We start from the raw sequence: 16,755 nt of genomic DNA, 5'->3' as shown, positions 1-16,755 counted from the left end.
ATTCATGTCTGAAGGCCAGCAAAGCATACCTATTCTGGCGATGCTTTGCAAATAGCCAACTGAAAACGCAGGTCCGTGCTGGACACTTAAGTGGTTTATATTGCACCCTTGGATCTGCTTCATTCCATGTCGTGCTGTGATGGCTTCCTTTTGCCTTTATACAGTTGAACAGACAGCCATGCAATTACATTTCAATTTATTGTTTGTAAAATAGGTACAACTCGTGCAATGTTTGGCTGCAAAGAACACTCCCCATAGTGCACACAACACACCAAGTGTAGGCATTGGAATAACACCCGCAGTATCCAGCAGTGATAGGGTTCTTTTGGTACCCCCCCCCCCCAAACTTATCCTGACATCGTATGTCAAGAAACTAGCTATTTGGAACTTTCACAGCAGTGCAACCCTTTGTTTTTGGAGGATGGCCCATGGAAGTGGATATTGGATCAATAATTGATCCCTTCCAAGTGAGCTGGGGCTAATTGCCACCCACTGATTGTAATGTAAGGATATTACTTTTCAGACCACTCACTGTCTTGGACCCACTTAATAGTTGGTGGCAGCAGTAAGAGTTTGAAATGCAATGCCACCTTTTGTGGCTAGGTAACAAGCTGCCCCATTAACAAATTTAATAGTTTAGATCTTTCAAGAACCATTGCGATCTTGTTAGATACTTAATGGTTACAATGCAATAGTGCCACCTCCATGCAACATACTTGCCCATTGTAAACTTACTGGATGAACAGGGTTATTTTTAAGCATACTTTGATGCTGGTCAAGTTTCTTTGGAGATCTCCAGGACTGGTTTCTGTGCCAGAATCCCAGCAACGGTGGACTAACACACCATGCCAGCTTCACAGCACAATGCACTTGCTGAAACCATTTTGTTTGCACACCTGCAGCCTGATGCGTGTATCTCAAGATAAATTGATACATCTTAACATAACCTATGCTAAAGTAATACACTTGTTTTACATAAGCTTAAGATGGTAAATACAATATGGGTGTGTGGCAGGTAGGAAATTTGTAATAAGACTAACTCAAACACGATTTTTTTTAAATACACCAAATTTACAGGGAAATTAAGGAAACTATAACAAGCTGTGGAACATCTACCAAGTACAGTTAACTACTTTGATTTGGAAACAAATTAAACAATCAGCATTTAAAAACATCCACAGCTCTTAACAATACTTACATGATTACCCTTTCATTATTTGTGACTAACAAAGCTTTTAATACCAGCCCATCTGTTCAGAATGTCTTCAAACCCAAAAAGTACAAGTGTGAAATTGCAGGTAGATTTTACCTTGCATGAAAAGTGGAGAAATATAGGTGAAAGATGAAGTGTCAAGTGGGTAACTAAAAGGCACAATCTCAAAGGCTTTTCCTGTCCAGCCCACTAGGCCCTGTGACCAACTTTATTTGGCAAAAAAAACACTAAAGCACTAAGAGAATTTAAGGCCACGTGGTATGGAATTGGCCACTTCACAAGACAAAGCAATTTTTTTTTTACATGCAACACCTTCATAATACAAAGCTTCAGCAATTTGTTGTAAAGTGAGATCGACCTCGGTCAGTGAGGGCCTGCATTGGTGAGATGGGGCATACGAGTGTTCCAGAGTACCAACAACCGTCATTTGCCACCAAGTGGGGGGGATGTCACCACGCTGCTTGTGCCAGGCTATATGCACTTTAATCCAGGTGCCAATGGGTTGACTGGCTAATGCACCATCTGTGCCCCCTACTATGCTAACTGTTTTTAGTTGCTCTGCTCATTTTGTAAGTACCACTCTGCCCTCCGTTGTTGCTGGAAGGCGTCTGCCTCCAACTGCCCAGGAGCATCCTTCACCAGCTGCCTCCACAGAGGTCGAACTTGACACTGCTGGTAACAGTTATTGGCAAGTCCAGAGTGTACCATACACTGATTGACCCACCACCAGATGCAATGGCTTCACTTTGGCAATCTCTAAAACCCATGTCTTCAGCCACCTGGTGGTGTACCGTGGGTGGCATAGGGACCTTGCATAAAGGAATGTAATGGGTGGTGGGGTGCCCATCTAATTTCCCCTCATCGGCTGGGACCTGTCTCATAGGACCCCAGTATAGCTACACCATTGATTTAATCAAAGCCCACCCCCCCTCGCCTTCATATAACTGTAGTCGAGTATGAGTAAAACCTTGTACAAATTAGTTCTGCAATGCAACATTTGCAAGTGATTTGCACTGCCTTTCCCAAAGGTTATTTTGCAGTTCAGGTCACGTCAGTAAATCTAGACATCACAACAGGGAGGTTATGATAAAATGGTAAACATTCAGACTATTGGCAAGGTGCTAACCTGTAGAGTGGTGACCCACCTACCCACCCAGTAATGTGTATTGACACCCATGTGTGTTGCAATGGCTGGGAGCACACGTGCTAAGGTTGCCACCTATGAAGTACAAAAAATCAGGGACATGGCAAGAAGAATACCTCTCGGAAGAGGGGAAAAATACACAAATTCATTGTCTCAAGTGGTGAATTGTTATGTAATTCACCAACTGAGCCTTTTATACCCTATTTCCACTGGCACATCCAAGCCATTGCAGTATGGGTGGTTTTCCATTGGCCATTTACCAGGCTGAGCCTAGAACCAAATGCTGAAACTGGCCTCAAGACAACAGCATCTTGCTTGGGGCCAAGCAGAGCCAGGGACTGGGCTAATGATGTGTTAATTGCGTGTGCCATTAATTGGTACACTGCGAGGACTGTGGCACAACATCACACAGTGTGTTACGTCAGGGACACAGCTCTGCTTCTGCAGGCGAAAAACAACCTGGAGCCTCCTGAGCCGCAATGGCCTGCCTCATCAACGCGGCGATGACACGACCCTGATGTGCCAGTGGAAAAGGGGTGTTTGCGTCCTGGGAAGATGTGCAGATTTCCCCAGGACAGGCACCTTGTACAACGAGGACAATCTTGGGAAACCAGGTCGGGTGGAGATCCAGGAGCAAGCACGGAAGGGGCGGCCGCATCCCAGCCAATCCGCCAGCCTTAAAAGCCCACGCTGCCACGCGCCAGGCAGTAGCCGAGGCGGCTCTGGTTGTTGATGGTCGACATGAGGCCCACAACTGCCTCGATAAGCACCGGCTTTTCTAGCACGAGCACACCGTTGGCACGACCTGGGATGGGGTTGGCTGTGTGAGCTCGCTTGGTAGCCTCGATCAGCGCCTCGCGGAATTTCTCCAGCTGAGCGCGCGTGTGCCACGTGGGGAGTGTGATGCAGAGAGGGAACAAAAAACATGCAAGTGTGTAAGATCACAGCTGTGGTCAGCATTAACAAGGAAGAATAATTCTGCATAGGTGTGGATTTTATGGAATACTTTCCCCAATATTCGTTTGTTGGCGGAAGTATTTAATTAGCAACAGCCAGTAACGGGGAGTTGTCAGTGCAAAAGCATTTTGTAAATTGTCCTTTTTTTCCTGGTTTCTGTCACCAAGTTTTGGGCTAGACTTTGATTTACATGTTATATATATGGACGGACAGGACAGACATGGAGAGCTAATGCATTAATGACATCTAGACGTGGAGGGCCTGCCAGTAAGTGATTATTTCACAGTTCCCTCTGCATTTTAAACATTATACCAGTGCAAAATCCTTTGATCATGTTAGTGTTAAGCCAAGCAATCTTTGTAATTTTCGATTCAAGCGAACACCACTTTTAAACTCTGCATGTTTAGCTTTGTGACGATGACATCGTCAGAAGAATTCCCTGCCAAAACATTTCAACCGTGCAGTTTGAACTGCTGGCTAATATTTGACAGCCTTTAAAAACATCCAGTACTGGTGTATATTAAACATAACACATGATTACACTGTAATGTCCTAGCCCTAGTTGTAGAATTAATATTCAACTTGCGTGTGTCTATGAAGAGTACACAGTATAAATTGGATACAAGCATCTGGCTGGCTGTGCTCCTATCTATATGAGCAAGGCTAGCTGTGCTCATATCCAAAGTGCGCTTTCATCAGAAGGTGCCTTTCACCCCACCTGTGTCACATACGGATGAGTTGCCGAGTTGCTAATATCAGAACTGTTGTGCTCGCATCCAGCTTCTCCTGTATACAGATTAGTTCGCTACAAAACTGCTTTACGTTGATGCGCGACGGATGGCTTCCATGCCTCTGCTGAAATTTCTGATTTGGTCACGATGGTTCACTGCTGTGCGGTCTACAGTCTAGTCAGTGTTCCCGAAGCTTTCTGGACAGAACGCCTTTCATCGGGATCCCATGCGCAACCCGCAGTCCGTCATCAGCTGGACATTACCTGGCAGACGGGAGCCATGTTGGGATCGGCGTGGGCCATGATGTGGTGCGTGAAGGTTGTGTAGGGCAGCTCCGTTGACCACGGGTTCCAGCGGGACAGGAAAGTCGGCTCGCGGAGCTTGTCCCAGTGCACACGTAATCCGTGGCCCTCTCGGCTACAATCGTGAGAGTAAAAGCACATACGCACACATGTACGCAAATATATAAACACATATACACGCACATCAACTGCCATTCGCCACTAAATGGCGGTGACGTCACCATGCCGTTGTTTTTGTCATGGTAAGGGAGTATTCTCCGGACACGTGAAGTGTCATGGAAGCGCTGGCAGGAGGCCATGGGACAGGCCCAGGTGGCCAGGTGTTCTGCTCATGGGAAGCATTGCTCAACTGTCTTCTTCATTGCTGGAAGGTGGCTGCATCCAATGTTGGAAAGAGCGAGTGAGTGAACGCTTGAGCGTTGGGGCGGGGGATCGAGCATTGGGGTGAGCGAGCGAACAGTCTGGTGTTCAATGCGAGCGACTGAGTGTTGGGGCGAGCGATTAAGTTTTGGGGTGAACGAGTGAGTTGAGCGAGCGCCACCTACTTGAGCAGGGACTTGGGTGGGAAGGCGAACTCTCCGAACGAGATGGTGTCGATGAAGTTGAGCGGCACGCGCCGTGCACTCTCGCAGCGCAGCGTCACGAAGTCGTACTTGACGATGAGCAGAGAGCGCCCGGACAGGCACACGATCCGCTCGCGCTCGTTGTTCCAGTGGTCCACCCTGCAGGTGCAGAACAAAAACATTTTAAACAGGGAAGAAAAATCCGCGAACGCTTTGGAGTTCTGCAAATGCTCGGCGATATGAGTTTGTCCACGTAAGTCATTAATGAGCGATAGTAATGACGTCACGCACAATGACGTCGTCGGGAGCGGAGGTGCACACTTGAAGCGTGATACATGATGTCATCGCGGGCTAGCCCATGGCAAGTGACATCGCATTTGCCGAGGGCTTAGCCATTATCACTTTTTTTATCGCCACGTTTCTTTCGTAACAGAATATGCATTATAAGCATTACTGATTATAGAAATGGTAATGATTAATCGACTATGTTGAGTAATTTGCAGTTGAAGGACTTCAAAGTGAGTCTTTATTCACCGAGGTGCAGCAAAGCACCAGTACAATACGATAAAAATGCACGTACAAAGTTATTGGAAACTGACATTATGATAATTGTCCGATCGCGAACCTTGATAACGAATCGTACTGTGAAAATGTACATTGCGCCAACCCAAAGTGGACAGTGGTGTGGACGAAGAGAAACTCCGTTTCCACCGACACATCAGAGCCTCACCAGCATCGGGACCCTCACAGTACGGGTGGCTTTCCACCGTACGGTTGTTGGTTTTCCACCCGTACTGAGAGCCGAGCCAAATCCAAACCAGGGAAACTCTGGCCTCACAAGACATCTGTATCTGGTTCATGGTCAAGTTAAGCCAGGGATAGGATTAATAATTTTAGTCAAGTTGCGTGCGTGAGCAAATTTGAGCGTGTGAAGCTGTCATCACTCACATTTTGAACCACAATACCTTGACGATCTCGTCAAGGAATATAAACTGTCATGCAAACTGCGGTCAACCTCACAGCGGCGGCTTTTGGTTAGCCATAGAAAAAATACTGTTACCGCATTGTGCGTTTTTGAATGTGCTTCTGAGGCCGTCTGGAACGCTCTTCTTTCCGATATTAGGAAGCCACTGGAAATATGCACTTTTAAGTCATCTAGATTGAAAACTAATTTCTTTAAAACTGCTTTTTGTGTGTTAGTTTGTTGCCCTTCCCACGCACCTCTGATTAGCGCGGTTGGCTACGTACGGTGCTAAAGAAGTTCAATATACACACATACATTGTGTGTGACATTAGAGGTACGGCTCGGCATCTGCAGTGGAAAAACAAAACCGAGGACCTCTGAATCCACGCCGGGACCGGCGTTAGTACGGCACTGGCATGGGTCAGTTGTGCAGTGGAAAAGAAAGGAGGGGAGCTAAAGTGAAGTCTGGTGTTGAGCTCACTCTGCCAGGAGCCAGACGCTTTGTATCTCCCCGTCGTCCACGGTGTGCAAGACGGATACTTTGATGTCGTTCACTGCTTGCTCGAATGCTCCAGGCTGCGAAGTAGACAAAAAGCAACCCAAACGTATGTTTCGTGAATATATTAATCTACAACATTCGAAACTTTTAAAATATTCTTCACGACAGAGTACATGTTATTATGGTTATATAACGTGCTGCGTTACAAACACCGTGATTTAACACGGAGGCTTTCACGGCCAATATTAACACATAGGCTTATTAATAAATCTGGCTGTCGCCTGATGAGGCTGGTTGTAATTACCGGTGAAACGTCACTCAAATGATCAATGTTGTGAGTTTGCTCTCCACCACAACTAGTAACGGATTGGCATGTTTTATTTAATTGACAAACCTTACTAATTGGTTGTGTCGGGTGTTGGCGGGTTTAACGACACATGAATATTTACGTGATCTAACCCAAAAAACCTGTCATGGAAACACTGTGCTGTACACGAATGAAGACAAATATAAGCTATAAAGAGATCAAGTTGCATTATATATAACATACTAGATGTATACAATAGGGAAGAACCAACACTCCTGCCTAGTAATTCCATTAACTCTCCCGATTCGAATCAACAATTTATTATTTTAACACTGTGGTGAATGTAGCGGCCACTAGTGGCTGCAGGGGTCACCTACGAATCGTGGTTGGCTTCGTACAGTGCACAGTCCAACATACATACAACTACACACAATTGCACAAAATACACAGATCGTAAACATTGATTCTTACACACGCACAATTAAGTCAACATATCGTGATAACTTAACAATTGATAGTAACTGACGTCTAATACACAGAACCACATACATGCATTGCACACCGGTGATTTATGGACAGCCTAAAGCTCGATTGAGATCATAGCATCGGTCGTCCCGTCATGTCAGGTGGCACTATCACGCGACGTGTCATCACCATACTGCGTGTATAATGCACACAGCCTTGTTTTAGACCTTCCAGCTAAAGCGAGTCAAGAATATGGCCAAATTCATTTTGAACAGTCGCAGGACAATGAGTTGACTGTATTACGGTTTTCATCCTTGTTATGAATCATCCCCACAGTTTAACCATCACTGCCTATTGCTGCATTGTACCTCAGGGGCTTGATGTGAATAATCCCTCCTGACGTAAACAAGCGGCTATTTGGTGATGTGACATGCAAGACATGAATGAGAAGACCGATCCCATGGTCACAATCTCGCCTCTTGTCGTCTTTAAATGAGCTTTTCCGTGTGTAATTATTTTAATTTGATACCATCCTGCACACACCGTTATGTCTGAGGGGTTTATGCATGTACCTATGAGCTTCTTTCGCACCGTACGTGGCCAACCTTGCTAATCTGAGGTGCGAGAGAGTGTTTTGTGACTGTTTTACAGAAGGTGTTAGAATTGGAACAAAAAGTATTGCACACACCACTGCTACACCAAACTTTACATTCACAGTGCAAGACCGTCACCTCCCAGCGCACGAATTTCCCAAGCATGAGCGTGGCATTGCCGTTGCCCGTTTTTGGAGTACAGTACATGCAAATCGTGTTTGCCCTGGCGGGTTACACTGCATTTACAGATTAAAAGTGTGGTCCTCGCTCCGAGTCACCACAACCACCGCACACATTCTCAAGGAGGGGCACGTGTGTATTACGTTTCCACGGTGCTCATAGGTCACACACAAGTGCCCGACATGCACCAAAAATTCGGCGAGCAAACAATTAATTGGTTAAGATGAGATTGTTTTTGTGCAAACAAAATACTCATCGAATCGCGCACGTGGAACTAACATTGGGCCTATATGTAAGCTTGGCATGTGCGCCTGCTGGACAAATGAGGCAGAACAAATGGAAAAATATATATTTCCAAACGAGATTAAAATTATGCTTCTTGAATCAAACCACGACCGCGAACCATGACAATCATTAAACTGCTCAGGGGATGAATTGTTACATGCTCCTATTTGTATTAGGTGATGCATTGTGTCGGTTTGTGGTCCATAACCAGTGGTGTTAATTCCATGTTCCTATGGCAAGAACCACTCCCTCATATTATAATCGACCCTGGAGTAATGTCGGCGCCTTGTTGACGACCGCTATTGATTTCCTACCAATGCTGCGGCCTAAACACTATCAATTATTTATCCAGGAAAGCCTCACCGAGCCTCACGATTCAAGACCAGACACACGAAGTGGTGACATTCAGCACTGCCAACTGCTGCGAACACCTCACAGCCAAAGCCTACAACATCTGGCAAGCCCTGGTGGTCGCCCATCCAAAAGCTTACTAGGCCCAAGCCTGCTTAGCTTCCAAGATTCGATGAGAATTTGCCATTGTAAAGAGAGTTTTTATTTCAATCGTAATAAATCCAAATTGTATTGTAAACGATATCAGGACAAGAAGAGTCGCAAATTTATTATTTATACCGAACCTCCCATGCACAACATCTTGAGGAACAGAAATAAAATATCGTATGACACAAACCATCTAAAATGAAACGACAACTAATGGGGGGGTCCATTTACATGCACTATTGTTGATGCGACAGCTCCTCAATTAAGACTCATCAACACGTTCAAGAATTTAGATGAAAAGCGGCCCGGCTGGGTGGAAAAATCGTGGGCAGCAAGTGCGCCTCGACTGCGTAGTTTTGTACGGTTGTGTTGCACAGCTCTGCAATGTGTTCTTGAGTCGTGCCGAGTGTTGTTCGGCGTGATGGCCGACGTTTCGCGCCACGTGCCGAGTACCGAAACTCCAATCGGACATTTCGCGGAGTGAAACGTGAAGACTGAAGAAGCTCCCCCCAGCGCATAGAACAAATCGTCGGACAGGCTGAACAACGCGCGATACAGCCAAAAAACACATCGGAGAGCCACAGCCATGGAATGTGCGCGAGGGAAACGTATATGTACTTGTGCTATGAAGAAGGGTCATTGCTAGAAACGTCATCTTTTATGTTTCCTTTTAAGGTAGTGTTGTTTGTTAATTGGACCGTGCACCAGTGCCAACGTAGCATTTCTAAATAATTCGTTTCAATGTTACGGGCAAATATAGGCCGCTTGCCGAATGGTAATGCATCGATGGTTGCAGTTGCCGCAATGCTGCAGGCTACAGTATCTTAAATAAAACGATCGCTGACTTTTGCAACAATTACCCAATTGTGAAAAGTGCAGCGCTGCTGGATTCTTGGCATTGTCCTTGGCGGTTGACATGCGTGGGGCGATGTGCACGGAACAGCACCCCCTTACAAGTGCCCCCCATTAGACACACACTTGGGAGTGTCGGGTGTCTTCACTGTCTGACTGGGCGCTTTGTCTACACAACAAATGTTTATGAAATCCATCCTTAATTCGACAACTTGTGCCTCCACTACAGCAAGGCAGATATTGTTAGAGACTTCACTCGATTAATCTAGCCCAGACTTTCAAGTTAATAATGGTGCAGCGATTAATAATAATACTGGTAGGAACCTCCTGGTTACACCAGCCCACAGGGGATTATTGTGTCCGTCGTGCAGGGAGGGGCTGGGTGGGGAGGGTGGGGAGGGGCTGGGTGGGGAGGGTGGGGTGGGGCTGGGTGGGGGGTGGGAGGGGTGGGGCTAGGTGGGGAGGGGCTGGTCACCCCGTGGTGCCCTTATAAAACTCAACGTTTAACCTACTCACGCCGGCTTGTGCCCGCCCTCACAGTCGGGCATATTCGCGGAATACACCACACCGCCGTTGACCCTGGCCATTGACCGAGCAACCCAACGTTCCTACCAGCTCCCTCCGCAGGAATGTGTCAATGGTGCAGCCATTCAATACCAGGATAAAACACCAAGATCACTGCCGAGGTTCTGGGTTTAAACCCAGTGATATAATTCAGGTTTTCAGGTGTAACAAGTTGTAATGTCAGCCAGGTCACCAACGCCTGCAGAAAGAATGTGAAATATAAGATTTGGCATTTGTTCGGCTTGTTCTGGCGTTGAGAATTAAAAATTATCCCTTGCTTAGCAATTGGCCCGGTGGCTCCGGGTGCTAATTCCATGTCAGAGATATAATCCAGCACTGCTGAAGTCTTTTAATTAAATTTGGGCAACAACTCGTGTATTATACTAGGTTCTCAAGCAGAACCAGTTGATGTACAAAAATTACCATCATAATAAACATTTGTTTTCCTTTATTGTGTTTATTCTAGAATTGAGAGTTAAAACAATTTGGTGTGTTTGCCATGTGGCCAACGCTCCTTGCAGGGCATAGAAATAATGAGAACGTCGTGAATAATATGAGGCCGAGTGAGAAACGGCTTCAGAAGCAGTGGCCATTCTCTGACACAGTGGTGCACTTTCTAGCAAGAGTTCTGAATGGGCATTTGGTTATCTTATGACATGACTAACAGAAACATTGCATATTTATTGCCTTATTCGGATGTGTCACTGGGATATTGTCACACCTACTGGAGGCCCTTCCACAATCAGTGGAATGAGCAAGAAATAGCAAAGCTGCACCTTGACCCATTTGGGGTCATCCATGCTTCTTCACGCGTGCAAGAGCAGTGAAATGTGCGTACGAACATAGGTAATAGGATCCACACCACAGTTCTCCCAATACCAGCATGGGATTCGAATAGTTGTGCTGTAAATCCTGATGTTTTATTGGTTTTGTGTCAGATCAGGTCAGTAAAATTACGCGGCCGGAAATAAAAATCAATCGCAAATCATATTGGTCACGAAGGCTTACTGTTAAATTTACTGTAAATCATGTTTGCTATTCATCAAAGTAGGTGAAACTTGTGGGCAGCTAAATTTGCTTAAGTGACACCACACGTGTTTAACATCAACCACGACTATTTAAAGAGTGTCCCTGGCACTATTCAAACTAGCCCTGGAAGCTGTCACTATATATTATTTTAATGATCCTGTGGACTGCGTGACTGATAAGTGGGCGTTGTGGGGGGGGGATGTCACCCACCACCTGCCTGCCGATTTCTGTTCACAGCATACTCCACCTCGTCGAATTGCGACATCGTTGTTCAGACCCCACAGGTTTGAGTTTATGTAAGCGCTGCAAATGTTGCAACACAAAAACAATATCACAAGATCGGGAGGCATCATAAGGTAAGACAAGCGTGCAGCTCTGCAATGACTTTCTCACGCCCGCAGCGGGGGACGGGCCTCCACTCTTTCATGATGGCCTGACGTTTTGAAAGGTGTGGAAGTATCCATACTTTTATCCCACCACACGTGACTAACTCATGAAGCATCATACTTTTGCAAACGTGCCAGGTCTCATCTGCAAAAGAGATTATACGTATTTATGAGTTCTAGAATTTAATAAATAAACAACTTTGGTTAATAAAACTATGTTATGTCAATGCAATCACCATGGGGAGAGAGAACACTCAAACCCCAAATATAATGCAGGCATCGTCAGGGTCGTTTTCGAACATACGACCTACACCGGTGATGTTTTCTCCCTCGACTGCTTTACCCATGAGAGGGTTGCTTGGTCTCAAGGCTATCTTTGACACTCAATCTTGCATTGGATTTTTTTAGGAGGGGTCCTTGCATTGGAATGTTTAACCAATACAATTAATGACACTGGAGAAACACCATGTGTAAGAGGGGAGTCACAATACAGCCATCTCACAACCCAACCCTCCCAACAACAACATCCAATAACTTACCAGGCTTAACCCTACTTATCTTCTGAAATATGACATGATCAAGGCAGACATTTTAACACGTAGGCTTTCGCGACCAATAACACGTTCCTTCAGAGTGGGCAGGTAGGAACTTGGTTGGACAGCGCATTCGTGCACGACAGACAAATATGCATGACAGACAGACAAATAATCCCTGGTGGGGAGTGTGGAACCTGTTGTTCCTACCTGTATCATCCATAACAGTTTTTTTTGGGTTAAATCACCGTAAATATGTCGTTAAACCCGCCAAGACCCGACACAGCCAACTAGTAAGGTTTGTCCCGTAAACAGAACATGCCAATTCGTTACTAGTGCAGCACACCGATGTGTTGGAGAGCAAATCCAAATTTTCAATTATATTGTTACTTACAATCATATTTAACCCAAAAAAACTGTATTATGGAGGGCAGACATTGTCATTCACCTGCTGGCTGTACCTATTTAACACTGGGCATGCAAAACGACATTGGAGTATTGGCAGGATGAATGCAGCCCAGTATATGCAACCATGCAGTTGGGAGGGGAAAAAATAAAGCCATCTCATCTAGTGCTCGTTAACTAAATGGAATGGATTTGTCAGTGTAGTACTGGAATATGATTAGAGATAAGAGGATATTAAGAGAGTAAATAGCATGGACTATATCCACACTGCATTGCACAATGTGCATTGTAGAGTGCAGATAAGATCGGTAAGTGGATAGAAAACATACAAAAGAAAATTATTAAGAGACATGTTTTGAGTGTGGTGGTGGTGTTGATGCACATTTGTAATTCAGCATCTTGGAAGTGGGATTGGTGGATAACGTATTGTGTTAGAGCATGTGTTATACAAAAAAACAACACAAAGATCCCCCGTATAGCCTTAATAGACTGTTCGGGCAAGTGCTATTAGCGAGCACTGATGAAGGCCGGAACGGCACACAAGGAGGTGGGTGGCCAACACCACGCCCGACCGCATTTGTACTCATTCGAGGCCGAGTCGACCTAGGGGAGGCACAGGACCGGTTCAGATAATCCATCACTGGTGTCGGTCGTGGGGCAATGAAGCACTGTCGTGGCATTTGTAACGAGGACAGCCAGAAGACCACGACCTATGCAGTGGTATCCTACTACCAGTGTAGTAGAATGTCATTGTGGGTTTCTACAGGAACCATGGTTTCCTTTCACATGCAAGAAAGCGCACAACGTTTGGGTCAAAGCAGGCAAAACTCACGCAAATGAATCTTGTGATTACAGCTTGTCCAGAAAACCAAGGAAAGTAATTAAGTATGATCACATCACATTATACGGATGGGCGCTTACGATGACGGTGTTATGGCCACGACATACACAGCGGCAGACGCGATGAAGCAACGAGTCTCTTGTGAGGCTGTGGGTTTGGTTGCTAAAAACACATTGGGGGCCAGAACTTTAAATGTTGGCTTCCCAAACACAAGCCACACCTAAATAACGACCTCGCCAGCACGGTTGCGACTAAACAAACTTTTAAAGTGAACAAAGGGGAGAGAAAAACGAATTCTGTCCTTTATTGTGCGATTAATGTAAACACAGCCGAGGGCTTGAGATGGGGTTGAGCATATGATGAACCGATAACGGTAAGGGTTATATTCAAAGGTTTATTTAGGGGTTGTGTTTGGTCAATGGTAGTGGTAGTATAAGGGTTTGGAATAGCTATGGTTCGTGGTAGGGTTAATGTTACCTGTGGTGAGAAGCTAGCTATGACTAAAGATAGGGTGAGGGATAGTTCTGGTGAAAGTTGGCAAAAGCTGTTTGCTATTAGTATGGTTAGGAGTAGTTATGGTTAGAGGTAGGGTGGAGAATAACTTTGCAGGTAGGATTAGGGACAACTTTGGCTATATGTAGGGTTAGTGATCGCGTTGCTTAAAAAAACGTATTTATTTAGTCATAATGCGCTGGCAATGTTGCACAATAATGAACAACGAAAAAAACTCAACCAACTCGTTTTGGATATAATTATGTCGGAAGTAGTGGTAAAGTTACGAATATCCGTTAAGGATGTGGCAAGGGTGAGATGTACATGAAGCTAAAGTTACACGTTATGGGTAGAGCTGAGGTGTTGCCATGGTTAGAGGCAGGGTTAAAGATACGACTGTATTGTAACAAGTATGATGAGAGGTAGCATAGCGATAGCTATGTCTATATAAGTAACAACACAACTGAACACATTCATCAAACAATGTGTGAATAAACGTCGAGTTGTGGAAGGTTCAACTTGGGTTACAAGTCCGACACTTTAAGGCGTGGGTAATCACGAGCATGATCAAGTGGCATATAGCTTGGGTATTGCAGCAATTAAGATGTAAATATTTTGCTTGCTTTTTTTGGATTAGTAGAAATGGAAATGTTCATAAAGTAACCACGGTGTAGGAGTGGTGCATTCCATTTATCGTGAGTGACTTAATCCATTAATAAGCCACCCTGTCCAGAACCATTTATATAATTCCCTTCAAAATGACACGACTAATTCGTCTTAAAGTACAGCATTAGGAAGATGTCATTCTAGATTTGAAGTTTTCGTGACTGCAATGATCCATACTCTTTGGTTCTTTCGGTAAAGTCACGTAGATGAAAAATAAATAAAAGTAAATTAAATCACAATTTACTTTTATTTATTTTAAATTTTTTCACCTACGTGACTTTACCGAAAGAATAAAATAATTATGAAGATGTGTCAGATGGTTCCTGTTACGTTGCCTAATTTGTGGTTATTTCATTATACGGCACAATCTACAACACGACTGAGCGGTGTTAGCAGCTTGCTCCACAGTATACAGTGCAGCTTGTGTTACAATGTAGTGTTAATGACACATTTGGTATTTTGTACTTAACACCACAATGTTGGTATTTAATACAAACACACCACCGATGTCACCCAACAACCGCACAAGGGCACCCACCAGTTGAACTTTAGTATTTAATCATTTAAATTATTTAACTAGAAAAGCAGTAAATTTAACTCGCGTAAAGATAATCTAATTACGAAGAAACTTCACTATAAAGTCGAGTGGCTATTAGGCAAATATCCTATTAGAAAAACGGTGAAGTTGATCAAAAGTGTTGCTTACAACTTTTATGGACTCAAATAAGCAATAAAGGGACAGGTGGTTGGCCCTCTCCGCCCTGCCGGCCGAGGCGCGCCCTGCCCGGTAGGGCCGCTATCCGAGCATCGTAGTCTCATCGCGGCCTAGGTACCGTACTACTTCCTGTACGCCTATCGCGGACGCAACCGTTAAAAATCGCTAATACTTAATAGAGTTTAAACAAAAACACCGCGTGTTGCAAAGCGTTAAAACTATGCTGAAACACTTCGTTCAACATAAAAGTTTAGATTTGCTTTACGTTGACGGTAGAGTGTCATGAGAAACCAATTGGATGTCTAAGTATGGATCGCCTTATAGAAATATACAAAAAAATCCTCACCGTATTCGTCAATAACAGAGCCTTAAAAGGGAACGTATACAACTGGCATATAACAGTATATCCTTTTAAGGTAGTTTTATTGACAAATGTGTTGATTTTAGCTAACGACACGTGCGCACCACTGCAAACGCGTGGACCACCGTACTCACAGAGTACCAATTACCACAATTAACGACTGCGATCGAACACACGCAACTTGCAAGAGGGCAACCAACCCTGAAGACGAAGAAGTTACGAAGCCTGTAGTCCTGCACGGTCTTCTCATCGATCACCGCATTCTCCGGGTCGGCCCCACCGCCCACCGCCGCTGTGACCCCGACCGCCGGGCCCGGCGGGCGAGAGCCGCCGCCGCCGTCTTGCCCGGCTTGGGTGTCGTCCCTATCGAGTGCCACCTCTTCCCCATCTTCATGCTTCTCCGTCTTCTTATTGTGTTCCTGCTGCTGCTGTTGTTGTTGTTGCTTCTTCTCATCCGCTTGCCTCTTTGCCACGTCGTCCAAGACGTCCGCCTTCATGTCAGCGGGTTCCATCATGACCGATGGCCCCTGGTGTGTGTGGTCTAGCTTCTTCTATGAGCTGATGTGTGTGTGTGTGCTATGTACCGTCTCGCTGGTGTGTTGTGTAACTACGTATGGCTGTGTTTATGCTGTGTGTTAAGTTAGGCATGCAGTGAGAGACGTGTTGGTGGAGTGGTTGTTGGCTATGAGTTAGTTCGCTTGCGATCTGGGCGAGGTTATTACGACGCTGCAATGCAGACGAAGAGAGAACAGCTGCGCAGTGAGAAATGCCGAGCTGGGGTGGTGGTGCTGGTGGTGGTGGTGTTGTTGTTGGTGGTGGGGTTGGGGGAGTGATGTCAACGTCACCGCGTGCAGGTTCCGGGTTCTGTTGCACGTGGACGGACCCACGGCGCTGTGTGTCACGCGCACGTCGTCCACGCGCACGCCCCCCGGTGCGTGCGCGTGCGTGTGTGGGTGCAGCTTCCTGCGCGGGTTGGGTCGCTGTGTGGATGTGTGTGTGGGTTCTGTACACGTGGTGAGTGTACGTGGTGAGTGTGTGGTTGGGTAGCTGTGTGGGTTTGTGTGGGTGCTGCACACGTGGTGAGTGTACGTGGTGAGTGTGTGGTTGGGTAGCTGTGTGGTTGGGTAGCTGTGTGGTTGGGTAGCTGTGTGTATGTGTGTGGGTGCTGAACACGTGGTGAGTGTACGTGGTGAGTGTGTGGTTGGGTAGC

The 16,755-nt window shown here is 45.6% G+C and overlaps 1 protein-coding gene across 1 annotated transcript; it reads right to left on the bottom strand.

Moving 5' to 3' along the window:
• Positions 1–179: 179 nt before the first annotated feature.
• Positions 180–16,463, bottom strand: TPRG1L (tumor protein p63 regulated 1 like). The gene is made up of 5 exons (XM_078607826.1): positions 15,746–16,463; positions 6,356–6,450; positions 4,893–5,069; positions 4,309–4,462; positions 180–3,229 (listed from the first exon to the last, which is right to left on the bottom strand). Exons 1-5 carry the CDS (start codon positions 16,058–16,060, stop codon positions 3,035–3,037), a joined length of 936 nt encoding a protein of 311 aa, XP_078463952.1. The 5' UTR covers positions 16,061–16,463; the 3' UTR covers positions 180–3,034.
• Between the last annotated feature and the right edge of the window lie 292 nt (positions 16,464–16,755).

Source organism: Lampetra planeri, chromosome 28 (genome assembly GCF_965212315.1).
Source record: "Lampetra planeri chromosome 28, kcLamPlan1.2.h2, whole genome shotgun sequence".
NCBI classification, from domain to species: Eukaryota; Metazoa; Chordata; class Hyperoartia; order Petromyzontiformes; family Petromyzontidae; genus Lampetra; species Lampetra planeri.
This window is presented reverse-complemented; position numbering and strand designations above follow the sequence as displayed.

Bases quoted from the DNA above. Each gene is read 5' to 3' on its own strand.
- TPRG1L (XM_078607826.1), bottom strand. From the start codon at position 16,060: ATGATGGAACCCGCTGACATGAAGGCGGACGTCTTGGACGACGTGGCA. The intron at 6,451-15,745 runs GTTGGTTGCCCT...TCTACTTCGCAG, and splicing joins GTAACTTCTTCGTCTTCAGG to CCTGGAGCATTCGAGCAAGC. The intron at 5,070-6,355 runs GTGAGCTCAACA...CTGCACCTGCAG, and splicing joins AGCGTCTGGCTCCTGGCAGA to GGTGGACCACTGGAACAACG.